Source organism: Vidua chalybeata, chromosome 3, assembly GCF_026979565.1.
Source record: "Vidua chalybeata isolate OUT-0048 chromosome 3, bVidCha1 merged haplotype, whole genome shotgun sequence".
Classification (NCBI taxonomy): Eukaryota; Metazoa; Chordata; class Aves; order Passeriformes; family Viduidae; genus Vidua; species Vidua chalybeata.
This window is the reverse complement of record NC_071532.1, coordinates 83,146,187-83,170,680: the sequence shown is the minus strand read 5'-3', so window position 1 is coordinate 83,170,680 and position 24,494 is coordinate 83,146,187. Positions and strand designations below refer to the sequence as shown.

Sequence of the window (24,494 nt, the reverse complement as noted above, 5' to 3'; positions counted from 1 at the left end):
TAGCTATTTATATATATATATATTTATACATATATATATATATATGTGTATAGCTAAAATAGCTGTGTAGCCTGTTGTCCACAAATAATATAAAGATTTATAGCATTTTTTCAGTGCTACTTTCCAAGCTGACTTAGAGAGAATGCAAAATGAGTAATAATGGTGCATTAGATGAAGGGAAAAGAAAATCTAGTGCACTGGTCCAAAAATTTCTGCAGTGCTCAACTGCTGATATGTCTAAAATTCAGTTTTAACTAAATCCAGTTCAGACTCATTTAACTGATACAGAGAATGTCTAAATACACTTCTACTGAATCTACTCCATTAAGTAGGCTTTTTAAATTTAGATATTCAGCTGAACAGTTTTCAAGGAAAAAGACTAAAAGCACAGAAGAAAAAGACTAAAAGCAGAGGAAGCTGAAGTTTCCGACTTCAGAACAGGTGGAATTGCAACCCTGTCCATATGTTGCTCTGATGACAATCTCTAGAAAAGCAAAGGCATAAATGAACTTAAATTATATACAATTATTTATTTTTTAAACTTCCCCCCCCTCCTTTAAACCAAAGATACTGAAAGAGTACAAATTTCTTTTTACATAAAGTGCAGTTATTACTTTTAATACAGTGTCAGGTGGAAGATAATACTTACATGTAAAGCCAGATAAAAAACTTCTGAGGAAGGTAATTTTCCAAGAAAACATTAACCATTCCTTAATCCAGTCACCAACCTTGTTGTTCAGCATACTTTGAAAATGGTGTTCTAACCTCAAGGAGATAGTAATTTTCAACAACAGATGCACGTGTAAATGTTCAATCCATTTATTGTAGAAACACTGAAGACACAATATAGTTTTAACATACTCCCACTGAATAAGTACTAATTTAATCTGAGTAACACATTGTTTACTGTGGAAATGCTGCAGACACAAACAGAGATTTAAACACAGTTTAAATCCATCATCAGAGAACATGACACTTCAAGGAAGGCCTAAACAAAATGGCTCTTAAAGCCAAAAAGGAGAGGCAGATGCCATTTCCTAGAAATGAAGGAAGGTAGGCTCCACTGGAGCAGCTTTAGTACTGGGCTTTTCTTTTGGATTGGTGGTAAACGAAAAACCCAGAGCCCAGTGATTTTTCCTTTTTATCTAATTGCTCCAATCCAGGAATCTTTGGCACAGGAATTTGCCTTTGCTTTGTGGTTCTAGCATTATTCAGCCATTTGTTCTTAACAAGACCACTGTTTTTATAACTTTCAATCCTGCTCTGTGGCATTTAAGTGCACGCTGTGCAAAGAATGCTCTTGAGTGTCAAATTCTATCTTGATAGGAGAGTAACAGCACCAGGTTGTTGCACTAGTTCTTTTATACTCTAGTTTTATCTGACTAACAAACAAGGCTGTTAAGAGAACTGATTTTCCTCATTATTTGCTACACTGGCCTTATTTTATTTCATTTACAGGGACAAGCTGACAAACCTATCTACATGCAAGAGGAAAGAATTCCACTGCATTGATTTAAAGGGACAAAAACATTAATTGCCAAACGGAAAGTTATTTTAAGGTAATCATGCAGATATTCTATTTCTAGTTCACTCTTGTATATTGCCTAGATTTAAACCACTGAGCTGCACTGCTTCTTCTTTGCAGAGAGAAATAAAAATAAGGCCTATTTGAAAGCCTGCACCACAGAGGACACGTGGTTTATTCTCTCAGCTCCAATGCTACATTTACTTCTTTGTTGCTGTGTATTAGTGGTGAAACTGTATTCATGAAACAGGGAATGTTTATATATTCAAAAATTGTGCATAAAATGGAAGTAAATCACATGCATTTTTTAGACATTGTTAAAACAATGACAAAATAAAAGTGCTATAAAAGATTGTATGAAACTAGAGCTCTTCTACAATTTTTTAAACAGCAAAAAACTATCAGTTTCCTAATGGAAATCAAAACACATTTTTGGGTACAATTCTTTGCATGTCACCTCCTTACAGTGCTACAAAATCACTTTACTTTTTCCTCTCATTTTAGTATCAGCAAACATCTGCCTACACACTAATTCAGAAAATATTAATTAAAACCTGGAAAGTATTAGAGTTTAACACATGGATTTAAAATGTTTCTGATCATATATTTGATATCAAGTCCTAGCATGAAATTTCTATAGTTAATCCAAGTAGTTTCTTGTTAGGAAATAGAACACATAGTTTGCCAGATTATTTTCAGTACAAAAGATACAGAGATAAAGTAGTTTAACTGAATAGCTCTGAAGACTCCTAGGCATCAGCAGGGAAGGCACTTTTCTGGTCACACAGTTCTAAGCACAACGGGACTCAGCACAGCTTTGGTATTTCAACATCTCCTTCAGTTTCTATGCAAGTGATATCCACTGACTGCCCAGTCCTGAACTTCTCCACTTGCAAATAATGCAAAGAAAATTGCTCCAAAAAGATTAATAGAGGCAGCAATATAGAAAACCATCTGCCATTCTCCCACAGTATTCTGTCAAATGGGGGAAAGAAAAAAAAAAAGATGCAGTCAGTTTGCAGCTACACACTAAAGAAATTTTAAAATCAATGCTACATGCCTTGCCTAGTTAAATGTAAATGCCATTCAGCATGATTTCACAGCAACATAAAAGCATTATAAACATAAAGGACAAAATCCTTATTAAAGTCAACTTCAGTTTTATAACACAGCTTACACAGTCTTATCAGAACTACATTACCCCACCTGGATCAGTTTATCACCAAGATGCAGAATAATTGATACAAATGCAGACAATGTTACTGTAAGGGAAACACTACCTTGGCTTTGAGATCAGGTGATCCAGGAGCTGAAGTGCCCTGCACTGTGCAGTAAGCTATGCCTGATGACTACTTCATGAACATTCCAGACTCATATGCCTTTTGGTCCAAACAAGGCAGCTACCTTAACTCAAATTTCAAGAGTAATCCTCTAAACTCTGGTATTTAAGAAAGGCCTTAATAAATGTGTAGTAAAGAACTGTGGTTTATTTGCTTTTTGGTTTTTTTTTCTTTTCAAATAAAGAAATAATATCTATAGATGTCTTAAAGGTTTGGGGTTTTTTTTAAGTTCCAGATGATGGTGTAACTTGTAAATGATATTACTACAAAAACAGAATACCTGAAGCATTAGTGTGGAGAGGAAAGAACTAAGCTGAACAAAAATACCCTAAAACAACACACTTGTTAAGGTATCTGGAAGAACTGATTTTATTGGAATCAGATATTAATGAATATTTTCTGATTGTTTTTTTTGGTTAGAGCATGGTGACTAACACCAAGGTCATGAGTTTAATCCTCATATGGGCCATTTACTTAAAAGCTGGACTTGAAGATCCTTGTGGATCCCTTCCAATTCAGAAAATTCTGTGATTCTGTGATTTTTAAGAAAATCTTTAGAATGACCTCCAACTCCAAAAAATTCAAGTGTTCCACTAAGCTTATTCCTCCCATCTCTCTTTCTTGAAAGATTTTAGAATAATTCATATGTTCTTTGAAAAAATAGTAATCAAAAACTCCTCAAAAGCCCCAGTGCTTCCCTTTTTCTATCCAAAATCACTACACCACCTTGTTCATCAAATCTAACACTACAATCTAATTTCTTACTTATCTGACAAGTGCTGACATTAGAACTCAACACCTCACGTGAGAGCCTAATTAAAAAAAAAACAAGCAAGAACTTGTTCTAATTTAATAAAACAATACCACAAGTGTTTCATCTAGCTGGCATTTTATCAGAGTTCTACTGTGATAAAAATATATTCATTTCATTCCTAGAGAATATAAGGAGTGAGTCAGTAAAATTTTCAAGTCTTACAAAGGTCTTTGATTTTACCCTCATTTTCCTGATCAGAATCGGGACAATAAGAGCTACCAATTAACTAATTCCCAACAATGGAACAATATGCTTACAGGTGTAACCCTGTAAATGTTTTATTTCAGGACTGAAGACTTGAGAAGAGAGAATTTCTAGTCAACTGAGATAAAATTATAACAACTGAAAAATATAATAAACAGACTCACATTATGAGTGAGGTTTTTGGCAATAACTGGCCCCACCATTCCTGGGATGGTAGCAAAAGAATTTGTGATCCCAAGGAGAATTCCAGCATACCTGGAAGAGAAGTTGTTAACACTGCTTATTAACTTGTAAGGCTTATCAATCATAGAAACAATTTGGCTAACCTGATCATGTAGGCCTCATATTGATCACACAAGAGAAATTAAAACACAAATATTCCAGTGTGAATGACTTGCTTTTCTTCTAATAACAACTGACAGCTTGGCACGTACATTTTATGGGACACAGTTTAGTGGTGGAATTGGTAGTGCTGGGTTAATGGTTGGGTGTGATGATCTTAAAGATCCCTTTCCACTTAAATGATTCTGCATGTCTTTATTTTTTCGGATGCTAGTTATGGAATTTAACTTAAATTGCCTATGGCTTTGCTCAAGATCCATAATCCAAACCCACATCCCCTTTGCTAAGCCACAACCAAACTGTTTGCAATGGATCCATTGGAGCAGTTAAAGGCACATTTCATGTCTTGAAGCAGAAAGACAACAAGAAGTATGACCAAGTGCTGTTTGCCATCAGTAAGAGCTGGTTTGGGTTTCATTGCTAAACTTTTATTTGCCAAGAAAGCAGTATCAGCAGTGTGCCTAGACATCCCCACTTCCATTACAAAGTGTATATTCCAAAGACAGGAGTTCAGAGTGCTGTGGGAGTCCTTCTCTTCAGCTTTCTGTGGGTCAAGGCCAATGAGAAATGGGTCTGACTAAACCAGTTCTGCTGGTTGCTGTTCCTGCAGCTCTATTCTGAGGGCTCCTGTTCCATGAACGTGCTGCTCTCTCACACACAAATGTATGTGTATGCACCAGCGGCCATAAAATCTTGCTGGGAAAAGCTGGTAACTTGCTTAATATCTGAGTCTCAGCACCTCATCTCTAAGCAATTAAAAAGCTCTCACACAGGTATGTTGCAATACTGAAATTTTGTACCACAAGTGCAGACTTGTGAGAGAGACTGAAGAGAAATAAGAGCCAGATGTTCCACAGAAGTCTGACCTTCTAACCACCAGGGCACAGATCCCTGTTTTAGATTTTCAAGGTGAATTTGTTGGTTGAAGCATCATACAAAATAATAATAGTTGCAGTTTACCGTAAGAAAAAGGAGTCATATCCCAGTGATCATTTTAGGCTGTTAAGAATAAAATTATGTCCACACCAATATTAACGTAACAGAAACATATTTCATCTCTAAAGAGAAATGCATAGCTTTGGAATTTTCTTCACCAAAACAGGAGAATTCAACCATACAGCATTGTTACAAAAGATTGCAATATTCATTCAGTGGTATTAGAAAAACATGTGGTTTTTTCCTGAGAAAGGCAAACAATCATCTAGCCTAGTAGTTGATTTTTTTCTTGAAACTCTACACTACATATCAGTTTAAAGCATGGCAATGCTTTAATTAAAACTTCTTTATTTTTTATAAACCTAGCATGCAGTCTTCCTATCTTGGAAAGTGGTTTAGAATTAATAGGCCTTTACATATCAGTTTAAAGCATGGCAATGCTTTAATTAAAACTTCTTTATTTTTTATAAACCTAGCATGCAGTCTTCCTATCTTGGAAAGTGGTTTAGAATTAATAGGCCTTTATGAAGCTGAATGTCAAAGTGTAAAAGTTTCCCTTAGGAAAATAATCATATAAAGCAAAACCTTGTTTAAAGCCTTTAAGTAGAACCAAATGCACTTTAAATGTCTTCAACGTGTTTAAGCACTACAATACTGCTAACAGACACTTTTAAAACTAAACATAGCTCAATAGTTTCTCTGGTCAACAAAGATCTTTGGCAACCAATTGCTGGCTAAATGCCTCTGTTTATGCCCAGTGTTTCTGACATAGGTTGCATTCTTGATAGTGCTCGCTGTTTGATGCAGATAACTGTGATGGCACTCCCTTAGCACAGTGGAAACTCCCACATGAAAAGGGAAAGCAAAAAGTGACATGTCTGTAGACCAGAACCAATAGTAGGCTGCTGGTCAGGTTCTTATGGCATAGTGGGGATAACCAAATACAAATTAACTTGCAAGAGCAGTCAAGTAGTAAAATCAAGAGTAAAAAAATCCAGCAATGTGAAGTATTTAGTGTACAGCAAAGCCACATGAATATTACAAGGGATCATGGTAACACCAATATTAAAATTTGTAATAATAGGAAGGTACTAATGTAGATTTAAAGAGCTAAAATATAATATATATTCCCCAAAAGAACAATCTTGTCTGCCTCCTGTCCCCAACCCTTCCCCAATCCAATTCACTAATGGCATAATAAATACATGTTAGCAACCAAAACCACATAGCAAATATTGCTGTTAATTAAGCATGAGCATTTTCATTCACTTTCTTCCTGTGAATATAATAATTATTTCTATCATATTATGCAAGTTTTAGTAGCAAAAAGGGACCATTTGCTATTCTTGGCAGCACACTTGCAAACAATCTAAATGGGTATTTGTGCATTTTGAAATTGCTTTGAATAATTTCTGTTTTTTATAATGTTTTTCATTCAGTAAATTATGAAAAATAAATATTGAGCTCTGAGTACACTCTTTACCGAGGTTTCCTTCACAATTTTATGCAGACTCTGTTTTTAGATCTCTACAATTATGTCAAGCATTTGCTTGAAATTGTGCATTTCTGCCTTGATCATTTTATCCAACAAAGTTCAGACAAGTTGCAAAAAATTAGTTGTGGGGGAGGAGAAAAGACAGTCTTCTTTTTCTTCTCATCTCAGATATTTTTTGCATTTCTGTATCTGAAGAAATTTTTAATATGACCTTTGATACAAGGACGTGCTTTTTTTCCCTTCTCTGTCCCCATTTGAACAGATTTACCCTGAAGTAAAGCATGCATGTGCTGAATAGAAAACCACTGATTTCAATAAAACAGCACTCACCCTGAGCATGCCACCACCAAGCAAAGTCTTCCCACATATGCAGCCACTTGCCTCTAGAGGCAATGCTGGGCCAAAGTCTCTGAACTGTCAGCAAGACACTTACCCTCTTGCAACCAGTGTGCTCCCTTCTGCCTGTCTGAGAGGGAAGAACAGCTAGAGGAACTTGGCTGGTGCAAATGCAAAGGGAAAAAGCAGGACTTTATGGAGGGCAGGAAGAACAGTGTGAAATTTGGTCAGAGGGATCAGCAGCAGTTCATGTGAGATAATTAACTATGCCTGCTGACAGGCATCAGCGCTGTGTAACATCATTTCTTCTTGTGGCTTTTTTTCAACACTAAAATATTCTGAATACTGTTATAAACAAATTGACTCTTGAAACACACATATTTGAAATACAAAATAAAGTATCTAAAATTAGAAGACACATACAACATCCTAGTTTGGGTAACCTCAGCCACTGCCTGCATACACAAGTTCCTTGTATGTGTAAGTCACACTGCAGTTGCATGATTTCCTTTTTCCTGTCACAGCTCTATTGCATTCCATGGACAGGTTAAATTGTACTCATATAACAAGCACCATTTAATACATATTTTGGAAACTAACTGTTGTAGTTTTGCAAAACTAAGCTTGAAACAGAAGTTGTATAATGGTCCCACAATACCCAGAAGAACTATATTAAGTACATTTTCTAAGTTTGCAGTTATATGTGATTTAAAACAAAGTGCACCACAGAAGCTATTTTTCTTAACTTTCATATTCAATTCAGCATTACAAGCTGTTTATAGCTGGCCACTGATGCCTCCCCTCTTGCTTACTACCTAACCTCACCTGCCAAGATTAACTGGATTCCCACTATTTAATATCCATTTGTTAAGTAAAAAATTGTCCATGATTGTGGATATGACCACCATCATTTCAATTGCCAAAGCCTGAATACCACCTTCAACTGGGATGCAAGGTCTCCCATAAGTTGTCTAGATTATGAGAATTTTTTTTTTATAGATGCTACTTCTACAAAATATTTTTCCACTACACTTACACTTAGTCTTTTCATTTTACACATTAATACTGAAACACACTTTTCTTTGGACATAAAATCATTTGACCCTGTTCACATCTAAGTGCTACCACAAATTACTAAATGAATGACAAGGCAAAGTACTTGACTCCTACCAGTGCACTTTTAGAAGAATATACACACATACACACTTTTTGGGAAACTGATAGATCTGCCCAATTATGAATTTGTAACACACTGGAGAAATTACAGCCTGAAGTCTCAACTTTCCATTCTTGAAAATTATTCATTTAAGAGCAATTGTACCTACCTGATTTGTTACCTACTGACAAATCAGGTCAACTACTTGTAACAAGATTTAGATTCTAGTGTACAGAATGTTTTTCAAATGCAAATAATTTGCCTGTATCGCAGTGCTTAAATATGGTAATGTTCATACCAGAGGTTGATAGCTCCGATGGAAAAGTTGAAAACAGTGAAACACTTAACTGCATTGTACAATTCAAAAAACACTGTCCTAGTATAAACATGAATCAAAAGTCTATCAAGTCCATAATTAAAATCTCTAACTACAGAAATTATATAATTTATTACTGCAGGATTTAAACTGGAATTATTCTAAAATATTGTTTATGTCATATCCTCTGCCAAACTTGCACTTTTTGGAAATACATTGCTTAGTATTGTAAACCCAAGTAATTGTCAGTGTTTACACTGCAGGCCTGTACAGCACATGCTCCATAGCTACATTTCCAAGGCACTTCAGCAACACAGAAAGAAAAAAAGGGGGTCATAAACTTTTCACATGCACTACCAACAGTTTCAGCAATACTTACGAAGGTGCTATGTCCAGATGGTTGATGCTGTAGCCTGATGTACAAAATCCTCCTAGTGTCGTTGATATGGTCACGAATGCAACAGCCAGTGAGTAGTTGCAGCCTATGAATCCGGCTGCTACTAAGAACAGCGCAGGTCCAATCATTCCTTTAAGAGAGAAACCTCGGAATCAATGGCGTTTAACACGGGAGACACTTGGAGGCTCCAAGGTGTTTTCCGTACCACTTCCACCGCCCCCTGGCGTACAGAACCGGCACCGCACCGCGCGCCTCACAGCGGAACGGCGCGGGATCAGAAACGGTTTGGGGTGGAAAGATTTAGGGTTAAACGGTTTAGGGTTAAAGATCATCTAGCCCCAACCCCCCTGCCACTGGCAGGACACCTTCAACTAGATCAGGTTGCTCAAAGCCCCGTCCAACCTGGCCTTAAGCACTTCCAGGGGTGGGGCAGCCACTGCTTCTCTGGCCAACCTGTTACATTGCCTCACCAACCTCTCAAGTAAAGAATTTCTTCCTATTATGTAATTCAAATCTACTCTCTTTCAGTTTGAAGCCCCTTGTCCTATCACTACATGTCCTTGTAAAAAGGAAGAGCAGATGGGTTGCAAAACTGTTGTTGTCTCAGGAAACAGCAACTAGATCAGAAATAGCCCACTCTAGCAGCAAGGAAAAAACTAGATTAAAAAAATTAACAAAAATCAACAGGTTCTGAAAATTACCTCACAAATTAATTTTACTTATTGCTATAAATAAATTGAAGCTGCACTAAAACTGTGAACCCAGGGTGAATCCAAGATAGCTGCAGAGATGCTGCATGAGGCGCTGGAAACAGCTTATCAGCCATCAGGAGCTCGTGCACACTGCTTCCTATCTGCAGTGAACTGGGGTAGCTGTTTCCCAGTACCAGAGCCCATTTACATGACCCCATCATGAGCCCTGCAAACAGCTGCAGGTACATGCTCTTGTTGATGAAGCCAACCCAAGTGCTGCTTTTCCTAAAACAACAACATTTTTTCTCCTGAGTTATGCATACATGGGTGTGAGGTGTGCAGCCCTGCAGTAAATTGAATCACCAAAATAGCATAGGCTTAAAGACAAACAAAATGTCTGAGAATTTCTTACAAGAGCTGCTTTAAAGAAAGCAATTGAATCAGCTGAATTGAGAAGGCAGCAAGGATCACCATACAATAACTGGGCTGCAACTTTTGTGGATCTTGTGCCTAATCTGTCTTTTTTTTTTCCCTTCAATTTCTTTCTCCTGTCCCCTCTTTACTCAGCAATCAACTTGTCTTTCCTAAATACAGCCTTTTACTTTGGTTCATTAAAAGCCTGATCTGGCTGATCTGTTGGTGATTTCAGATCATATCTCCTCCCAATTAGTCAAGACAGATTATTTTGGTCTCCTCCCCATTATTTTGGATTCTGTTTGGTCCTTCTACTGTGGTAGCAACTGTAAATTTTGCAAGTGCATTCCTATTCAGTTACTTTAGTCTTAGATAAACAAAACACTGAACAACAGAATAGGCTCACGAAGAACAATAATCCTGTCAGTTTGATAAATCTTTTTTGATAACAGTGTTTCATTCACCCTTTTCTGGTGACTTTACATTTGATTGGTTTGCTTTTAGTCCAATTATCTTGACCTAAAAAAAGCTTTTGACAATCTCTTATTGTTCTCTTATCCAGTAGGCCTACTTCTCATGGAAAAAGATAGGATTTACTCCTGATACATTAATGTACAAATAAAGTTGCTCCTCTCAAGCCATGCACAATGCTGCCTCATCTCACAGCAGAATGTCAGACTGCTCCCCCAAGCCCTTAGATTTTCCCAAGTTGATATTATTATATTTTGTAAGATTATATGTTCCAAGAGATGATACTTGCACCTACCTATGAGGGTAAAACTTTTGCGAACACAAACAGTGGAGAAGTTCTGTTTTTCCCGTAAATAATCAGCAATTTGGCCAGACAGAATTATACATAACCAGCAGCCAAAATAAGGCAAGGCAGACAAAAATCCATTCTGTTAAGGAGATTAAAAGAAGACAGTTAAAACACTAAAATGACAAATCAATCCTGACTTAATCCATAACTACCAATGCAGTCGGACCAAAACTCAAATGTTTAGATCAGCAACTAGCTTCAGGAAGAAGAAAACTGTAACTATAATATCCTGTGGATGTTAACCTGATTGTGGAAGTTTCCAGGATACCAGTATCAAGCGAGTTACTAAAATAAGTGGAAGCTGTAAATATTATTCAGAATTTTGAAAACTACACAGATCTCTGGGTTTTGTACTACTGTTACATTATATTATTCCTTATCCATCTGCTGAAACATCTGGTGCTGCCTGTAAATGGAAACAAAATGTAGAACTCTGACTTTTCATCACATCTGGGCTGGACCCACAGTCTCAAAGCTGAGTTAGTCAGGATCTGATATTCCTTACACTGAAGTCACCAGTTAATTCCCATTACTTTAAACATGTGCTGCTTAGACCTCTGTCTGATTCTACATGATTTTCTGATGAAGGGAAACAAAAGGTACTACTAAACTGCTCATATTTACAGCCTTTCCTATGGATATCCTATTATGGATAGTTACTGATAACAGAGCTATAATTTGACCTTATCTGTGATTCAAAAGGGGTATTTGAGTAGCAATAGTATGACTATTTGAGTAGCAATAGTATGACCTTTATACACTAGTATGAAATGTGTATTTGTCAAGAAGTGAAAGATTCCCTAGGAATTTTAATTTAAAATGAAACAAGAAATTCATCCCCACCTGAAGTCCATTCTATCATGTACTTAAGCATGCTGCCTGTTGGATTTCAGTGTTCAGTTTTCAAAAACACTAAGTGAAATTTCAAAAAATAGAGACAGTCTCAGTAATTAAAAAACTTTTTTAAAGCACTATTTCAAAGACATGGCATTATTTTAAACTATTTTCTGTATTTTAGAAAGGAAACTGAAGAGCAACAACTGTATAATATTTTAAACGGTAATGCAATTTCCATCTAAATGTGTGGCAACAGTTAGTCCAACACTATTACACAAGCTTTTTTTTTTTTTTTTTTTGATGTTCACAACAGTCAGTAGTCTAAGCTACTCCAAAAAGAAAAATCATAACCCAGACACAAAGGAAACCACTTCACAGCAGAACCTGTTACCATTTAATGCAATGGTGTTTTACAAAACACGTGCAACTGAGAGCTGTGGTAGCAAATGACTTTCACAGACATGGAGGCCTTTCAGGGAATACCTGAAGAGGCATAATGAGGAGACCAACCAGCAACTTCAGTTAGTATTTTCCAGCCATTTTGCAGCTTGCCCTAATGCAACCTTCTGTTCTAATGCTTAAGTTCCCCATCTTCTCCTCCCAAGATTGCTGGTATCACCACTTTCTTGCATGGCATTCATCTTCAGATTGCTCTAGTTTGGTTTGCTAAACCAGCAAAAGACTATGTTAAACTTCTTGTAATTTCTGAGCAGCTTTTTATCTTAGCTATACCAGTTTCTCCAGGTAAGCTATGCCATCACCAAAACTGTTTCATTAAAGACAGATCAGTACAGTCAAGTAATTGCTATAAATAAGAATACTCCACCTTCCCCACCCCCTAATTTTTCCCTGATAAATAATTTAATTTTATAAAATTTCCTTGAAAAGCACTATATTTAGACCTTAAGACCATGGTTTTGTTTCATCCAGTTAACTTAGTAAGAAAAGGTATTTTACCTCTGCTGCTCACTGAGGAAAGAAATTGACAATCTGGAAAGTGATTCTATCAGAATGAAGCTTCCCTCTGGCCCCTTCCTCCTGCAAACCCCATCCTTAAAATAGTTTCAAAAATGCCACTTGTTCAATGATTTTCTTATTTTTATTTTTAACTGGGAATGTTCTCCTTTATGAGTTAGCAAAGAAGTAGATACTGTTTCAGAAGCCATAAAACTTGGTGTAAAATCTGAAATAATCATAGAAGCCATATAAAAGGGAAAATATTTTTATAGTTACTGTTTTAAAGCAGAGTAGGTAAAGATGGGTACCATGCATCTTCAAACACAAAACTTAACTTGAAAGCTAGCACTAAGGTAAATGTCAAATAAGCCCATAAAGTGGAAATTGTAAGACGGGAAACAGTTTTGACACATCCTCGTGATTGTGTGGAGTTATCATTTCCCAGCTATACCTTTACATTCCAAGGTTCTTAAACAGCTTCCTCCATTCTAAACAGCAGGTGATTTAGTTTGTTTAATTCAGAAGAAAATGACTATACTTGTGCACATCTCACCTCTTGCGCATCAAACCGCAGGATCTCCTTCATGTATGTGGGCAAGAGTGTAAGAAGTGTATAGAAAGTCCAGTTGTAAGAGAAGTGTGCCACTACAATAGCCCAGAGTGGAAGGGACCCCAGCATAGGCCTCCAGGGAACAGATTTCTGTGTAGAAAGCTGGCAAGCAGGAGACGAAGAGAAGAGAAAAAGAAGGAAATCAGGATGTTGCTATGAACATTTACTAAATACAGTGGTTTTGATGCTAACCAAATCTATGCTCATGATCCATTCTGAAAGGCACAAAATGAGTCTCAGCTGATAGATGCAAGTCATCAGCAATGAATGAATTACTGCCTTCAGTTCTCAGTGAAGGTTTACTGCTCTGATGTTTACTATTCCAGAGTAAACTAATTACATTTTGTAATTTAAAAAGTATGGCATCCCTGTTGAAATTTGATGCCTTCTGCTTTTATTATAAATAATTAAATATTTAGTCACCCCTCAGGTGTTGATTTAGCTGAACCTTTCCTGTTCAATCCTAGATATTAACGTTGGTCCCTCAGCCAACTTCACTGTTTGTAGATACATATCCCCCCAGTCATAGGAATGAATCTTATGTAGACTTCAGGAACTGGCTCATAAGCATTTTCTCTGTCAAAAGTAATCTATTTCTTAGTCTAGATGGCACACTGAGAAAGAGAAATGCTGTAAAATATTGTATTGCAAATGTTAAAGACATTATACAGGTCTGGATCTAGTCTAAAATGACAGATTTGAGCATTTTTTTAAATACAAAGTTTTAAAACAAAGCACCTCAACAACATCTGTAACAAAAAGCATTATTATAAATGCTTTGTTTGATTATTGATTGCTTTTCAGTTTATAGCTGTACTATTAAAAAAAAAAAGTTTGAAAAATCCTGCCTCCATCTTAGGTTATAAATGTTATTCTAAAGATAAACATATTTACATAAACATATAACAAAGCATAATAAAACATGTAACAAACCATAAACAAAGCTTGACATTAACAACCCTGTTTGTGGTTTATGTTCAGACTTAAGTAGGTTGGTCTCTACCAAAGTGCTGTACCTGATCTTTTAGAGAAGACAGTATGTATTCTCTTTCAGCATGTGAAATGCTCTTGTGAGCTTCTGGTGTATCACTAACCAACAACATCCAGAAGAACCACCACAATACACCAAGTGCACCTATTGTGAAAAGATGAGTGAAGAGATAGAAATTTTAAAAAAGCAATTTTATTGAGTAATACTCTCAGATAATATAGTCAGGAGTGTTTTCTCAATGTTCTAATATAATTTTAATGAACATTATTTTTCTATCTTCTTACGAACACTAGTTCCCCAAAGTGGCTTAACAATGCACATTTAGATACAATAAAGAATGAAGATAACTAAACAGAATGTTTTCTTTTTATTTTTTCCTCTCTTTTTTTTTTCTCCTTTACTTGAAGTTCTTCATACAGCAAGAAAGCTGTGTGCTTATACATAAGTGTATTTTTATCAGTCACATGGAAAAACCACAAAGAATATGGCTCACCCTCAGGAAGTAAAAAGTTCACATTAAGTTTAATCACAAAAAATACTCTGTGCACATATACAGAATATCACTATATGCAGCTTAATTGATGTACTATTCCCCCTTTTCTTTCTTAAGCCAACCCCGGAATAGTCATTTGAAAAAAGGTAACTTTTCAATGATTGGTCCAAATTACTGCACTTTTATGTAACATTGTAACTTATTTCATTTTGTTCAGTTCTTTGGTTTGAATCTTTGTGATTTCTAAAAAATTGGAGATTTTTTTTTTGAGGAAATGCAATTCTTGTTTTATGTTCTGATTCTGCCTTTCCCATGTAGAATACGAAATGGCTCAGACACATAAACAGACTTGTAAAAGGCATTAGCTAAGACATGCTGTTAATAACACGATTTTGTTTCAGCTTCTTCTAGAATATAAGTCACAGTAATCATGCTATGCATTCCTTCAGGGTCCCTGTGACTGCTAGAGATTTTCCAGTTTACATTTTAAGCAGCAGTAACTTTTCACACGTTCTTTCATTAGAAGTTGAGATTTATTCCTGGGATTAAAGTTATTAACTCAATTTCACACTTCAAACAAGAAATTTCAGCCTGTTGTTTTCAAGTGGTGGGGGAGTTAAGAGCATTTGACTTGTACCAGCTTTTGTCCAACTCAGAGACAGCTTTGCTCACTGGAAGAAGGCTTATTTAGCCATTCACTTGAATCTACTTAGCCTTAAATATCTCTAATTGCCCAGAAGGAATAAAACAGCAACCCAACATGTCAAACAAGCTTTTAAAACTTAAAATAAGTTTTATAAGATATGCTTTTCAAAAAGAATATGGATTGTATTTTTAATAATTAAAAAAAAAATCAAAACAACACAAACTCACCAAATATGTAGAACACATAAACCCAGTTCATATAGTAACAAATTAAACCAGATAGTGGCAGAGACACAACAGTTCCCAGCTGTGCACCTACCAGAAGAAAGCAAAACAAAGTGGAAAAAGAATCAGATCTCCTATGGATCCCTTAAATATAAGTGCCATCTCAGAGTTATTTTATTTTTTTGTAATAAATCGTGAATGAAGATTGTCACTGCCACTGGAGGGTTGTGCTTTGCTTTAAAGAAGTACAGGCACAATGAGCTGCCTTGGCAACTGCAAGCATATAGAGCCATAAATCCATAACAAGCCAAAATTAGAAGCAACAAGCAATAAAAGATAAGCACTCTTGGCATATTTGTCCCAATAAAGTGATGGCTCTAACACATCTAAACCAATGCAAATTATTGCTGCAAAACAAGAGAGAGCTGAACACAGTATAATTAAGGCCTTGGGAGTATAATATGACAATACAGTCTGTTTGCATTTTTCATATCTCCCTCTAGCGCCACATACCAGGAAAGCTAGAAACATGAAGCAGAAATCAGGCATATATAACCAGTAAGTTCAAATTCCATGTTTCCTGAATGTGACAGGGTCTAGGATCAAGGGAGAAAGGAAAGATGTGCAGATTCTAGTTCAGAATAAAGCCAAAAGCCAGAAAGAACTATTCCTGTGCTTATAATTCGACATACATTTGGCAAAGAGTAAGGATGGCAGGTGTTTCCCTTTTGAAATCTAAATTAGAAACCCGTAGTATTTACATACTTGACACTCTACTAGTGATAAACAGTAGGTTTTGTCTCTTAATGTTAGCTGTAAAGTTACTTCTCCAAACTTCATCTCAACTCAGAAAATATTAAGATTATGTTGATATTCTGGCTACCTAGATTCCATCGTCATGGAAATAATTTTTATTTGAGGCAGAAAGCTCCAACTATGAATAAAACCACATACATCATGCAAAATATAAATCAAAGTAACAACTACATATAACCTCCACCACATGTTCTCTCAGAAAGTCAACACAGCTGTGATTAACTACAGACCACATGATTGCCAACGTGGAAGGAAAGGAAAACGGCCTGCCAAGATTACACAAGATGTCTTATCCACCCGTGACTGCTCACAATGGGCTGTTCAAGGCCACAGACTCTTCTCACTAGGACATTAGCATATATTTTCACACAATACAAAAGGACACTTTAAAAGCTCCCAATTGCTAAATGCAGTAGAAGGTAATCCCAAATCTGTACGCTCTGCTTAACTTGTGTGCTGGGTCTCAGAAGAAGACTTCTTTTAAAGTAGATTTAATTAAATACGAAGATTTTTAAAAAATAGGAAGAAAAAAGCTTTTTGATGCATTAGATGAGTTGAGGTAGCTCTTTGAAGGGTCACTTCAATGAGTGATGAGACACTTAGTTCAGAGCAAAGTGAGGAAATGGGAGGAAAAAGGATTAAGGCTGCATCCCCCTGGGAAAAGTGAGTCACTAGACTGTCTTAGCTCCTTAAGAAACTGTAGCTGAAGTTTACATTGTATAGACCTGTCTTCTTGATAAAAAAACCAAATTATTACTAATAAGAGTGAGCAAAGCAAACCATTACTTCAGTAAATGAACACAGAATTTGTCATCCTCAAAGAAATAATATCAATTTTGACTAGCAAATTTAGAAACCTGTATTTTTCACCTGCCCCTCAAATACTGCACTGAGCAATGTGACTGACCAATAAACCCCTAAAAAGAAGGCTCAGAAGAGGTGGGCAAGAACAACATGTCCTTCACTTGGGGAATAACACTGGGTGTGACCAACTACAGCTGCTGCAAAGAAGCTGTCTTTATCTCAACACAAAGGGCACCAGAGAGTGGCTTTGGTTCAGATAAGCAGTATCAGCTGGTGGTGTAAATGTTTCTCCTCATTCAGTCCATTAAAAGTGAGACTGTCTCACTGACTTAGCCAGACTGACAAGAGGGGAGTGAATACATAGATCAGTTGAACACAAAGTACAGAAGTTAAACAACAGAATTTCTTAGAGAACAGACTTGACTTGCAGTGAACCCAAACTGAAGTGTATTGCAATTGCTGTATTTTGCTGTCAACTTACATTTGCTAAGTGCTAACTTATACTTGTACTGTGCTTTCAGTACATTCTGTACCACTATGTTAAATCAAAAAGCCTGTGTAACATCAAATATCTTCAAAGAAGTAAATCTGATATCAAACATAACACCTTCCAGACACAGAATATCTAGGACAATCTGGTCAGAGAGTATTCGACTCTGACAAGGAGCTCTTGCAGCAATACATGGGACCTTGGATGTTTTTTTCCCCAAATTCCTCCAAGAATACTTAGAAAACCCTCCAAAAACCAACCAAACAGCTCTATCCTGTGACTGCCCCAGCTTTTTTGTTCCTAATGCTAAATCTTTTTTATTTACAGTATCTTCTATTAATCAGATGCACAGTAATTATTTTCACCACTTATACCAAAGTTTATACTTATTAGTAGATCAATACCTTCTGTCAGGTTATAAAAACCATGAATAAATGAAGAAAACGAATGGAAAGCAAGATTTACTTTAATGTTACGCTTTCTGGATTAAATGCTGATTAAAATTTACAATATAAATCCCTCTGATTTAAGTCAATCCTCCCTGTTACTGCAGTAAAAATTTATAATCCCATTATCAGCGTGGGAATTTCTCACCTGCATATGAAATACTAAGGAGCTTGCTGCGTTCCAGTGGAGGAGCCCAAGAAGACCACATTGAATGCATAGCTGGGAAGGTAACACCCTAGAAAACATCATTTCATTCTGTTGAAATGCAAGGATTTTAGAACTCACTTCAACTTTACATGTTTCAAAGCATGCTTCGCTTAAAAAGCAGTAGTACAATCTATTATAAAAATTGTGCAAGGCATGAGAATAAGGAGGCAGAATTAACTTCTCCTGCTTTTGATTCTGTATATACTGGAAAAGCAGCAGCAATACAAACAACACTGTTTGGAGGCCCTGGTTTCTGAAAAATGAGAATAGTTTTGTCTCAAGTATCCTTACATTTCTTATTTGAAAAGCTTAGGCTAAAATATAGTGCAAATGCTTTAATTATTCTAAAAAACATAAAACTAAACCCCTCAAATGAAACAATCCATATACTATTCCAGTGTAACAACCCCCACAGAGTCTAATCACTACAATTTTAAACAAATTATTCAGATACATTTTCAAATTATGTAGAGGAAACAGGATTACCTCTCCCAGTCCTTCCAAGACTCTGACAGCTATGAGGTAGCCAACTCCCAAATTTGCAGCTAAGGGAGTAAGCAAGGTGAATACAGAGGTACCAAAGATGCCAAACCCCAGCAATAGTTTGCCTCCAATTCTGCTTGCAAGATATCCTCCTGGAATCTGAGTAATGATATAGCCATAGAAAAAAGAACCAAGGATCCATCCCTGAGTCTCAGCATCCCAAGAATACTTTTCTCCCTAAGAAAAGAAAAAACAAAATCCAACAAAATGCAGTAAGTTAAAGATAGCAGTTTCTCTGACCATATTTTTTATTACATTGATCCACTATTTAGTCCTTTTTAGATAAATTTCAATTTTTTTGTGACCTACTCCCTAGGGTCTCCTTTTTCAACACCCAGCTGTACTGCAATCAAAGTTGTGTTAAAAGCTAGTTCAGGTAGTTTACAATCTGTTTGGACATACCTAACCCAAGTATGAAAATCATCACTACATGAAATACAAGTGCTCTGTCAGTTATCCCTTTTTGAATTCTAAGCAGCTTGGGTTAGGTGACAGGTACTGACTATGTAAGTCTGCCTGAGTACAAATCCCACTTCCAAACCACAGAGTGGACATTCTGTCATGCTCTATAAAAAAGCTTTACCTGCAGAAAATTTATGGATAAAAAAACAAATAAGGAGATGCAGGTGCTTAAACTTAATGTCAAGAAAGAGAGCAGTCAAGGACAGGGCTCACAAGGGTAGGTGGAATAATGGGAGAAGAACAACAGAGGGAAGATGAGTTTAGTGGACAATGCAATAAAAGTGCAGATGATTGAGATAGGAATTTGCAGCTATAAAGGAAGCCAGCAAGAAGACAGGAACTGTTGTCCAATAAAGTGATTCTGAAATTTGGGATCACTTCCAAAAGACCAATTTTTCCACATCTAAATGAGCAGCATACATTTCACAGAAATGATGAGACAGAATCTTCCCATAAAGTTCGCCATCATAATTTTTTTGTGATAAATAATAAATGACCTCTAAACAAACAAACAAAATGAAAGCAGGAAATGGCAAGAGTGCTCAGGACTACTTCAACCACAAGACAAGATCTGTACAAGTCCAAATTCACAAAGTTGGGGTCTTTTTAGAAGTCTGTTTTTCTGTATCCGGCAGTTCAGTTAAGAAATGTGATTTGAAGGGTTACTGGAATTCAGAGGTAAAGGATATAAAGACAAAATGCATGATCTGGGAAAGAGATCGAAGAAGTGAAGAGAGAAACATTACATGTTAATTTGTAAAGAAATTGAATTTCATGCTATTTTGATTGTACAAAGAACAGGCAAATTGGACAGTGATGCGAGCTCTGACGCAGATATAACAGTAAGAATTGATAAGTGGCCTATAAAACAGTGAGTCATGGTAGATCTACGTGGTCAAATTAGCCAATTTCGAAGGAGTAGCACAGAAAACAGGTTTGTAAAAAAGCTGACCCTGAGCACAGCACTTCTCATTTAACTAGTCATTTAAGGCTAATATTTCCCAGAATAGCTTTGAAAGAACCACTGGAAAGGCCATCCAGCAAAAAACAGCCTGTTCTCTTGCCACCTAAGTATGGTTCTATCTATCACAGAGTTCTGAAACCACTTTGAGACGCCACATTACAAGACAGTATGTCTGAGAGCTCACCGTAGTGTTGCGAGGAACATTTATGGTGGAGGAATGCTCTGGGCACACATTGGAAGTCACATTCTTTGCTGAGCTTGTGTTAGGTTCTACCATATCCACCAGAGCCACGCTGAGGTTCACACGCAATGCATACAGGAGGAAGAACCCAAAACAGGCCAGGAGTGCAAGATTGTAGCGAGCTGAGCAGCATGCAGGGACTGAAAGGAGAGCAAAAGAAAAATGTTTAACAGAATAAGAACAACTCATAAGCAGTTTTTACTAAGGTTGTCAGAAATCTTTGGGTAAGATAAAAAATTAGCAAGAGGACAAGGTAATTTTTCTTCTTAAGGGGTTTATTCAATAGGGGTAGAGTCTGAGGCTGGTTGAAAAAAATATAAGACCCCACTTCCATACTGATATGCAAAGCAAACGTAATCCTCATTTAGACAACAGGCAGCTACCCACACTAGAGTGGGGACTGCAGAGGATGCATAGTGTGTGGTCTGTGGAAATGGATTTAGAAACAGTTTCAGAACTCCTCTCCAAAATACTGTAGTATTTATTCAAGACAGAATTTCACACTTAAAAACCCCAAAAACAATTAGTGGGAAGTCTGTAATATATACAAAAATGGCTCAAAAAACACAACTACTCCTAAAATAGTCCTGAAGAATGGTCATTGCTACTTCAGGCTGTTTTCTAGGACAAATTTTTCTTCTATGAGTTTGCTTACAAGGGAATAGGCATTTGCTGACAGCTGCCAAAACTACCAGAAAGGGGAATGGCAAACACTGTGGTGGCACTGTGAAACAGTAACAGGTTCCCAGTTGCCCAGTACACCCTCTTGGCAGTCACAAGACAAAGGAAGCGAGTCCTAAGATTAAGCATAAAATCTGTGTTGTGACATTAAGTCAGCTCTGCCAGTTGTTTATACACAGATAGCAGACTATGCACTGTAACACAGTTATTGATTTCCTACAGCAGTACACAGCAGCGTTTGGCAGAGAGCATTCATCAGTGCCAGGAGATCCAGACCAGAGCTGAGCTGTAAGAGTTTAAATCTCTGCAGCTACTCTTTGTGAACTGGGAATGCTTGAAACTACTGAGCAGGAGTGCCAAATTGAGGAGGAACTACAGGAACAATCTGCTGAAATTGCAAATAGAGTGTAGAGTTTCCCCTCTTGTGAGGGAGCTACGTTACTAATGTGAAGTTTTATAAGCTGGATGTCTGAAACTCTGGGAAGGCTGGAGACCAGCAGATATTACATCAGTTTACATCAGTCTACGGTGATCTCATCTTTCAATACTCAGAGTTCAAATGATGAATAGAACAAGTACATCTATCAACAGGACTGACCAGAGCCTCATCTGCTACTGCAGTATGTCACTTGAGTGGATTTTCTGATCTGCAGTAAGAAAGCAAGGACATGCCCTGTGGACAAAGATATCTTCCCCTTCCCAGTAACTCCCCTGAAACAAGGAATGAACCTATGTGATTTTATTTTTCAGGGGGAGCACCAAGAGAGCCTTCCTGCAAGATTGTTTTTCATGAAATTAACAGAACTTTCCCACTTTGAAGTCTCTAATCCTGACAAACTTCATGTGAAGTTCATTATGGCTGCACAAATTGTTAAAATGACACAGAGACGCTGTACTTGGTATGTGCATTTAATAAATAAATAATAAACAAGGCTATTGTACAAATATGCAAAACCCCTTCCAGACCCGTGGTAATTGCAAGGTTTGCCTCAGAAGCATTTGAAAAAGCCATCCTGGAATTTCAAATGACATGAGGGAGAGCAGCCAAGACTTTATTGCTTACATTAAAAACAACAGGCACCGATAATAGGAAGTACTACATAAAACCTAGTCAAGGAGCTTTGTTGTTCTTTGTTGCTGTTTAAAAAGCAATTTGCCTTAAGTAGAATATGTAAAGTCATATAATTTATAACAATGACTATAATTACAAGTAAGGCTACTTAACTGTTCCACTTCTTGTAGTTGCTGGGGTTAGACAATAATAATAGAAAGCTGAATAACACACTGATGATGTAACCCTCCCTTGGAAATGCAGATTAACTGGAACATCCATTACTCTTCCTCTATAAGGCTCTTACTGGTATACAACTTGCATGGAGAGCAAGCTCCACAAAACAGATGTGCAAGAACTTAAGGTCACTAGTGTCAGATTTTTTTCCCCAACTGTAAACATTTTATTGAAAAAAAAAAAAAACTAACAAACATGTAGAATTGAAGTCTGAAACAAATAGCTACTAAATTGTTGGCTCTCTGTCATTCCATCATGTGCACTTGAAATATCTACGAATATTAGATCAGGTTAACAGAACAGAAGACTCAAGGAGATTACAGGTGCGTTTCAGGAGAGTGCTATAACCAGAGACACAGACATCCACCCCCCTAAAGTTTAAAGCAGCTAACCAAAGTTTAAAGCATTGGGTTTAAGGTCTTACCTTGACTAGTAGTCTTTGGTCCTCCAGCTATAGCAAATTCTGATTTCAGGGGCATATTTTAAAGCACTGTAGCTATAACTTAACGAGATTCTTAAATTGCAGTTAAAAAAGGTCTGTGCCTTTTTTTAGTTGCACGGCAGTTTAAAGGAAGTTGCTCATCTGCAGTAGTTTTCCTTGTGGGTGAGGTGAGCCACCTCCAACTGGAGCCTGATGCATTGTGCAAACTTAAGAACATATTGCTTTAAGAAGACCTGAGCTCAAATTCTCTCCTTCTGGCACTTTTAAAGTAATTTTGTTAGCAGCACCCCTTGATGCAGTTGCACATTTGCCAAGTAGGTTAGGGCATTTTTGCATGGCATGCTAAAGAAACTAAAAATCTTACTCTACTCTTTATAGGTTGTACATTCTGGGAAGCAAAACAGCAGAAATAAATATAAACATGCGGGCTCTGTTGTTAAGCTCTGACCATATATCGAGTCTCCTCTCCTACCGTCGTGCATCCTTTCACCTTCCTTCCTCTCCATACTTGTAACAAGCAATTAGTCTTAGTCAAATTCTGCCTTCATATGAAATTTTGACACAATCTCGGTGGACCTCGGTAGCTTTTAATATTTGGACCGGTACTTGGGCTGGAATGTCTTTACTGCAACGACACCGAGCCGAGGGCTGGTGTCTGACAGGGCTGCACGCCTGAGCCCGCCACCGACAGAGCCGCGACCGCTGTCAGGACTCGGGGCCGCGCCTGATCCAGCACCCCCGGGCACCGCGGCGTCCCCGGCACCGAACGCCACTACCGGCGCGGGCGGGCGGCGCAGCTCCCGGGCCTGTCACCGCTGCCCCCGTCACCGCTGCCCCCGTCACCCCGGCAGCGGCACGGCGGCACCGACCCCGGGCCCCGCAGCGGCGCTCGCCGCCCGCGCCTCCATGGCAACGCGACGCCGCCACACAGAGGCAGCTGCGCCCGTCTCACCCGTGTCGGGCTGGGGCTCCTTCAGCAGCGGGGTGCGATCCTCTCCCTCCTCGGGTTCCATCTCGCTGCTGCCACCCGCACCGCGCAGCGCGCTCAGGGCCAGACCGCCCGGCGCCACCGCTGCGGCCGGGAGCGCGGCGCGGCCCCGACCGGCTCGGCTCAGCTCAGCCCGGCTCTATTCGGCTTCAGTTCCCCCCGCCGCCGCTCCCTGCCCGCTCGGCTCTGCCCCGCCGGGGCCGGACAGCGGCGGCCGCGGCCGCGGCGATCATGTGACGGGCAGGGGCGGGCCGCCCGCAGCGCCACGCTGCTGCCGGGGCCGCTCGGCCGCCATCTTTAGTGCGGGCGGCTGCTCCCTCCCTCACTCCCTCCCTCCCGCCCGCAGGCTGAGGAAGCCGCACGAACGCGCCCACAGGCGGCGGCGGGTGTCGCTGTGCGCGATGTCCCGAACGCTGAGGGAAAAGTTCCTCATAGTTAGGACATATCTGATCAGGCTGATTCACCACAAGCGACTGCTCAGTGCAGGCGAGCGGCCTCCCGGTGCGGGTCCATTGCAGCAGCCACGGGCGGAGAAGGGAAGGCTGGGGGTGGAGGCGCTGGGTCTCTCTGCAACCA

At 38.3% G+C, this 24,494-nt stretch overlaps 1 protein-coding gene across 2 annotated transcripts; it reads right to left on the bottom strand.

The window, feature by feature from the left end:
* Nucleotides 1–803: 803 nt before the first annotated feature.
* Nucleotides 804–24,494, bottom strand: SLC17A5 (solute carrier family 17 member 5). Of its 2 annotated transcripts, none has more exons than XM_053938892.1 (11): nt 23,883–24,494; nt 20,463–20,659; nt 18,796–19,029; nt 18,250–18,337; nt 15,549–15,635; nt 14,208–14,326; nt 13,135–13,293; nt 10,734–10,866; nt 8,844–8,991; nt 4,048–4,138; nt 804–2,500 (listed from the first exon to the last, which is right to left on the bottom strand). In XM_053938892.1, exons 1-11 carry the CDS (start codon nt 23,941–23,943, stop codon nt 2,363–2,365), a joined length of 1,455 nt encoding a protein of 484 aa, XP_053794867.1. In that variant the 5' UTR covers nt 23,944–24,494; the 3' UTR covers nt 804–2,362. The 2 variants fall into 2 exon arrangements, with proteins under 2 accessions (XP_053794867.1, XP_053794868.1); XM_053938893.1 differs by lacking the exon at nt 23,883–24,494 and adding an exon at nt 22,913–23,762.

Bases quoted from the DNA above. Each gene is read 5' to 3' on its own strand.
- SLC17A5 (XM_053938892.1), bottom strand. From the start codon at position 23,943: ATGGAACCCGAGGAGGGAGAGGATCGCACCCCGCTGCTGAAGGAGCCC. The intron at 18,338-18,795 runs GTAATCCTGTTT...GATGTTTTCTAG, and splicing joins TCTTGGAAGGACTGGGAGAG to GGTGTTACCTTCCCAGCTAT. The intron at 2,501-4,047 runs GTGAGTCTGTTT...CCCATTTGACAG, and splicing joins CCAAAAACCTCACTCATAAT to AATACTGTGGGAGAATGGCA.